General features: G+C 32.5%; 2 protein-coding genes across 2 annotated transcripts in view; both read left to right on the top strand.

Moving 5' to 3' along the window:
* The window catches only part of LOC309333907 (large ribosomal subunit protein eL39-like), a 3,779-nt gene extending 2,421 nt beyond the window's left edge, over window positions 1-1,358 (top strand). The window contains exon 3 of the mRNA XM_081847829.1: window positions 1,287-1,358. Within this exon, the coding sequence (XP_081703955.1) occupies window positions 1,287-1,335 (49 nt within the window). The 3' untranslated portion in view covers window positions 1,336-1,358. The remainder of the gene's footprint in view (window positions 1-1,286) is intronic.
* A 2,285-nt stretch (window positions 1,359-3,643) lies between these two features.
* Window positions 3,644-7,500, top strand: part of CCDC183 (coiled-coil domain containing 183) — a gene marked incomplete at its 3' end in the record, with an annotated part of 29,239 nt that continues 25,382 nt past the window's right edge. The window contains exons 1-2 of the mRNA XM_081848514.1: window positions 3,644-3,773; window positions 7,366-7,487. Coding sequence (XP_081704640.1) covers window positions 3,704-3,773; window positions 7,366-7,487 — 192 coding nt within the window. The 5' untranslated portion in view covers window positions 3,644-3,703. The remainder of the gene's footprint in view (window positions 3,774-7,365; window positions 7,488-7,500) is intronic.

A 7,500-nucleotide genomic window follows, 5' to 3' on the forward strand; every position in this document is an offset into this window, starting at 1 on the left:
TTCTCGGTTACAATAATCGTTAATCAAAAATCGTTATTAGTTATCAATAGAACCTAATCATATCCCTATTCCGCCAATTGGATCTTTTATTTCCCCTTCTTAGGAAGATTAATAGGATTAATAGATTAATAGGATTAATAGGATAATGGGAAGATGAATGGGATTAATGGTATAATTAATAGGATACGAAAATAATTAATAGGGATTAATTGAGCCAGCTAGCCAGCTATATAAATGGATTTTTGAATTCCAAAGTTATTTTTTGTCTTGTGTTTTTGAAAGGCGGGATAGAAATAAAATTACTATTTTGATTTGATTTTCTTATTTTATTGTTATTATTATTTATTCGATTTATTGCAGTTATTCTATTCTATTTTCTTTTTCATTATTCATCTAATTACATTTATTATTATTATATCGTTAGTATTATGTATTCTATTTATTATTATTATTATTATTATTTTATTCTATTTTCTTTTCCATTATTTATTTAATTACATTTATTATCATTATTATTATTATTATTTATTCATTATTATTATTATTATTATTATTATTATTATTATTATTATTATTATTTTATTCTATTTTCTTTTCCATTATTAATCTAATTACATTTATTATTATTATATTGTTAGTATTATGTATTCTATTTATTATTATTATTATTATTATTTTATTCTATTTTCTTTTTCATTATTTATTTAATTACATTTATTATCATTATTATTATTATTATTTATTCATTATTATTATTCTTATTCTTATTTTATTCTATTTTCTTTTCCATTATTAATCTAATTACATTTATTATTATTATATTGTTATTATTATTTATTCTATTTATTATTATTATTATTTTATTCTATTTTCTTTTTTATTATTAATCTAATTACATTTATTATTATTATTAATCTTATTTACTATTATTATTATTATTATTTTATTCTATTTTTTATTAATGTTAATTACATTATTTATTTATTTATTATTTATTTATTATTATTATTAAATAAGGAAGGAAGGAAGGAAAGAAGGAACAAATTATTATAATTGTATATTGTATATTGCTTCATTGTTTATTATTATTATTATTAATAATAATAATTTTATTTATTCTTCTTCTTCGTATATTTATTATTATTATTATTATTATTATTAAGGAAGGAAGGAAGGAAGGAAACAAGGAACAAATTATTATAATTGTATATTGTATATTGCTTCATTGTTTATTATTATTATTATTATTATTATTATTAATTATTATTATTATTATTTTGTTCCAGGTACAACTCCAAAAGGAGACACTGGAGGAGGACCAAGCTGGGCCTGTAAAGAGATGCAGCGCCAGAAGGATCCAAATCGTTGTCAAAATAGTTGTTAATTACAAATATTAACGAATTAAAAATCCAATTTTGGAAAGCATTGTGGAGAGAAGCTCATTCATCGATCTGAGATTCCACATTGGTCCCCTTCCCTGTCAATCATTCTGAGATGACCCTGGCTCCACCTTCCCTGTCAATCATTCAGTGGGTGGGACTAGAGGACCCTGGCCCCGCCTTCCTGTCAATCATTCAGATGACCCTGGGCCCGCCTTCCCTGTCAATCATTCAGATGACCCTGGGCCCGCCTTCCCTGTCAATCATTCAGATGACCCTGGGCCCGCCTTCCCTGTCAATCATTCAGTGGGTGGGACTAGAGGACCCTGGCTCTGCCTTCCTGTCAATCATTCAGTGGACCCTGGCTCCGCCTTCCCTGTCAATCATTCAGATGACCCTGGTCCCGCCCTCCCTGTCAATCATTCAGCGGACCCTGGATCCGCCTTCCCTGTCAATCATTCAGCGGACCCTGGCTCCGCCTTCCCTGTCAATCATTCAGCGGACCCTGGCTCCGCCTTCCCTGTCAATCATTCAGTGGGTGGGACTAGAGCACCCTGGCTCCGCCTTCCCTGTCAATCATTCAGCGGACCCTGGCTCCGCCTTCCCTGTCAATCATTCAGTGGGTGAGACTATATGACCCTGGCTCCGCCTTCCCTGTCAATCATTCTGGGATTCAGTGGGTCATTCAGTGGGTGGGACTAGAGGACCCTGGCCCCGCCTTCCCTGCCAATCAATCAGTGGACCCTGGCCCCGCCTTGACTGTCAATCATTCAGCGGACACTGGCCTCGCCCTCCCTGTCAATCATTCAGCAGACCCTGACTCCGCCTTCCCTGTCAATCATTCAGTGGATGGGACTAGAGGACCCTTGCTCCGCCTTCCTGTCAATCATTCAGCGGACCCTGGCCCAGCCTTCCCTGTCAATCACTTAGTGGGTGGGACTAGAGGACCCTGGCTCCGCCTTCCCTGCCAATCATTTAGCGGACCCTGGCTCCGCCTTCCCTGTCAATCATTCAGATGACCCTGGCCCCGCCTTCCCTGCCAATCATTCAGTGGGTGGGACTAGAGGATCCTGGCTCCGCCTTCCTGTCAATCATTCAGCGGACCCTGGCCCCGCCCTCCCTGTCAATCATTCAGCGGACCCTGGCTCCGCCCTCCCTGTCAATCATTCAGCGGACCCTGGCTCTGCCATCCTGTCAATCATTCAGTGGGTGGGACTAGAGGACCCTGGCTCCGCCTTCCTGTCAATCATTCAGCGGACCCTGGCTCCCCTTCCCTGTCAATCATTCTGGGATTCAGTGGGTGGGACTAGAGGACCCTGGCTCTGTCTTCCCTGTCAATCATTCAGCGGACCCTGGCTCCGCCTTCCCTGTCAATCATTCAGTGGGTGGGACTAGAGGACCCTGGCTCCGCCTTCCCTGTCAATCATTCAGCGGACCCTGGCCCAGCCTTCCCTGTCAATCACTTAGTGGGTGGGACTAGAGGACCCTGGCCCCGCCTTCCCTGTCAATCATTCAGCGGACCTTAGCTCCGCCTTCCCTGTCAATCATTCAGCAGACCCTGGCCACACCTTCCTGTCAATCATTCAGCGGACCCTAGCTCCGCCCTCCCTGTCAATCATTCAGCAGACCCTGGCTCCGCCCTCCCTCTCAATCATTCAGCGGACCCTGGCTCCGCCTTCCCTGTCAATCATTCTGGGATTCAGTGGGTGGGACTAGAGGACCATGGCTCCGCCTTCCCTGTCAATCATTCAGCGGACCCTGGTCCCGCCCTCCCTGTCAATCATTCAGCGGACCCTGACTCCGCCTTCCCTGTCAATCATTCAGCGGACCCTGGTCCCGCCTGTCAATCATTCAGTGGGTGGGACTAGAGGACCCTTGCTCCGCCTTCCTGTCAATCATTTAGCGGACCCTGGCTCTGCCTTCCCTGTCAATCATTCAGTGGGTGGGACTAGAGGACCCTGGCTCCGCCTTCCTGTCAATCATTTAGCGGACCCTGGCTCCGCCTTCCCTGTCAATCATTCAGTGGGTGGGACTAGAGGACCCTTGCTCCGCCTTCCTGTCAATCATTTAGTGGACCCTGGCTCCGCCTTCCCTGTCAATCATTCAGTGGGTGGGACTAGAGGACCCTGGCTCCGCCCTCCTCGTCAATCAATCACTGGCCCCTGGCCCCGCCTTCCCTGTCAATCATTCCGGCCTTCACCAGCCTGGAACTCCCAGAGGGAACCCTGTGATGTCACAACCGCCTCTGTGACATCACACAGGGGCGTCCGTGGGCGGGGCTCCCTTGGCCCCGCCCCCTTGGGGACGCCCCTCACTTGTCCGCCATGCGATTTGCCAGGAGGAGGGACATCCGGGAGCAGATTGACGGCCTTCAGGCCATCATCCACTTGCAAGGTGATTATTATTATTAATTATTAATTATTAATTATTAATTATTAGTTGTTATTATTATTATTATTATTATTATTATTATTAGATTAATAATAATTAATTAATGGAGATCATGGGACATGGTTATTCTATCACGCTCGCCTCGCAGGGAGAAATCTAGCTCCTCCGGCTAGATTGAAAAAAAGGATTGATCGTGGGGATCCAATAATTGGAATAATTAGAATAATTAGATCACAATGATCCTCATCTAATCCGGGTTTATCGAGAATAATATATCATATCAGGCGACAATTCCCATTGTATTCTGAATTCCTATCGAATTATTAAATCCTATTATAGTCTTATTTTCTATGCTATTCTTAATTCCCATTGTATTCTGAATTCCTATTCTATTATTAATTCCTATTCGATTATTAATTCCTATTCTATTCTTAATTCCCATTGTATTCTTAATTCCTATTCTATTATTAATTCCTATTGAATAATGAAATCCTATTCTTATTTTCTATTCTATTCTTAATTCCCATTGTATTCTTAATTCCTATTCTATTATTAAATCCTATTCGATTATTAATTCCTATTCTATTATTAATTCCTATCGAATTATTAAATCCTATTCTTATTTTCTCTTCTATTCTTAATTCCCATTGTATTCCGAATTCCTATTCTATTATTAATTCCTATTCGATTATTAATTCCTATTCTATTCTTAATTCCTATTATATTCTTATTTTCTATTCTATTATTAATTCCTATTCTATTATTAATTCCTATTCGATTATTAATTCCTATTCTATTATTAATTCCTATCGAATTATTAAATCCTATTCTTATTTTCTCTTCTATTCTTAATTCCCATTGTATTCCGAATTCCTATTCTATTATTAATTCCTATTCGATTATTAATTCCTATTCTATTATTAATTCCTATCGAATTCTTATTTTCTATTCTATTCTTAATTCCTATTCTATTCTTAATTCCTATTCTATTATTAATTCCTATTGAATAATGAAATCCTATTCTTATTTTCTATTCTATTCTTAATTCCGATTGTATTCTGAATTCCTATTCTATTATTAATTCCTATTCTATTATTAATTCCTATTCTATTATTAATTCCTGTTCTATTATTAAATCCTATTCTATTATTAATTCCTATCGAATTATTAAATCCTATCGAATTATTAAATCCTATTGTATTCTTATTTTCTCTTCTCTTCTGAATTCTGAATTCCTATTCTATTATTAATTCCTATTCTATTATTAATTCCTATTCTATTATTAATTCCTATTGTATTCTTATTTTCTATTCTATTCTTAATTCATATTCTATTATTAATTCTATTATTAATTCCTATTGAATAATGAAATCCTCTTCTTCTTTTCTCTTCTATTCTTAATTCCCATTGTATTCTTAATTCCTATTCTATTATTAATTTATATTCTATTATTAATTCCTATTCTATTATTAATTTATATTCTATTATTAATTCCTATTGAATTATTAATTCCTATTGTATTCTTATTTTCTATTCTATTCTTAATTCATATTCTATTATTAATTCCTCTTCTATTATTAATTCCTATTGAATAATGAAATCCTATTCTTCTTTTCTCTTCTATTCTTAATTCCCATTGTATTCCGAATTCCTATTCTATTATTAATTTAGATTCTATTATTAATTCCTATTCTATTATTAATTTAGATTCTATTATTAATTCCTATTCTATTATTAATTTAGATTCTATTATTAATTCCTATTAAATTATTAATTCCTATTATGTATATATATATATTATAGTTATATTCTATATAACTATGAACTATACATATATATATATTAACTATAAACAATATTATATTGTATAATAATATATTACACTGGACTTAACGGTCAGGGGTCTTTAATTCTAATTACAATAATTAGACTATTATCATGATTCAATTATAATAATTGGGGAGAGACTACGATGATAATTATCAGAATAATACCAGTAATAATAAGAACAATAAGAATAAGAATACCAATAAAAATAATACCAATAATAAGAAGGAGAATAAGAATACCAATAAGAAGAATAATACCAATAACAATAAGAAAACCAATAAGAATAATACCAATAATAAGAATTAGAAGGAAAAAAAAGCCAATAATAAGAATAATAAGAATAATACCAATAATAAGAATAATAAGAATAAGAATATCAATAAGAATAATACCAATAATAAGAAGAATAAGAATACCAATGATAATACCAATAATAATAATAATAATAATACCAATAATAATTAGAATAAGAATAATACCAATAATAAGAATAATACCAATAAGAATACCAATAAGAATAATACCAATAATAAGAATTAGAATAAAAATAATACCAATAATAAGAATAATAATAAGAATGAGAATAATACCAATAACAATAAGAAAACCAATAAGAATAATACCAATAATAAAATTAGAAGAATAATGCCAATAATAAGAATAATAAGAATATCAATAAGAATAATACCAATAATAAGAATAATAAGAATACCAATGATAATACCAATAATAATAATAATAATAATAATCATACCAATAATAAGAATTAGAATAAGAATAATACCAATAATAAGAATAATACCAATAAGAATATCAATAAGAATAATACCAATAATAAGAAGAATAAGAATACCAATGATAATACCAATAATAATAATAATAATACTAATAATACCAATAATAAGAATTAGAATAAGAATAATACCAATAATAAGAATAATACCAATAAGAATACCAATAAGAATAATACCAATAATAAGAATTAGAATAAGAATAATACCAATAATAAGAATAAGAATAAGAATAAGAATAAGAATAAGAATAATACCAATAACAATAAGAAAACCAATAAGAATAATACCAATAATAAAATTAGAAGAAGAATAATGCCAATAATAAGAATAAGAAGAATAAGAATAAGAATACCAGCGATAATACCAATATTAATACTAATAATACCAATAAGAATAATACCAATAATAAGAATACGAATCAGAATAATACCAATAATAAGAATAAGAATAATAATAATAATACCAATAATAATAATACCAATAATAATAAGAATACGAATAAGAATAATACCAATAATACTAATAAGAATACTGTACGAATAAGAATAATAGCAGTAATAAGAAGAATAAGAATATTAATATGAATAAGAATACCAATGATAATACCAATACCAATAATAATAATACCAATAATAATAAGAATAAGAATACGAATAAGAATAATTCCAATAATAATAATAAGAATACTGTACGAATAAGAATAATAGCAATAAGAATAAGAATAAGAATAAGAATATGAATAAGAATACCAATGATAATACCAATACCAATAATAATAATACCACTAATAATACCAATAATTAATATTAATAAGAATAAGAATAGGAATAAGAATATGAATAAGAATACCAATGATAATACCAATACCAATAATAATAATACCAATAATAATAATACCAATAATAATAATACCTATTATTATTATTATTATTATTAATAATAATAATAATAATAATAATTCTTCCCCCCAGAGCAAGGGAAGAAACTCTTTGCCCAATCAGCGGAGGAGACGGTCGCCAAGAACAAATATCTCCTTGGTTACCTGCGGGGAGATGTCCGTCAAGGGAGCCATGAGCTGGACCTGTCCGTCAAGGTAGGGGGCGGGG

This window comes from Podarcis erhardii, assembly GCF_964252035.2.
Source record: "Podarcis erhardii genome assembly, chromosome: Z".
In the NCBI taxonomy this organism is placed as follows: Eukaryota; Metazoa; Chordata; class Lepidosauria; order Squamata; family Lacertidae; genus Podarcis; species Podarcis erhardii.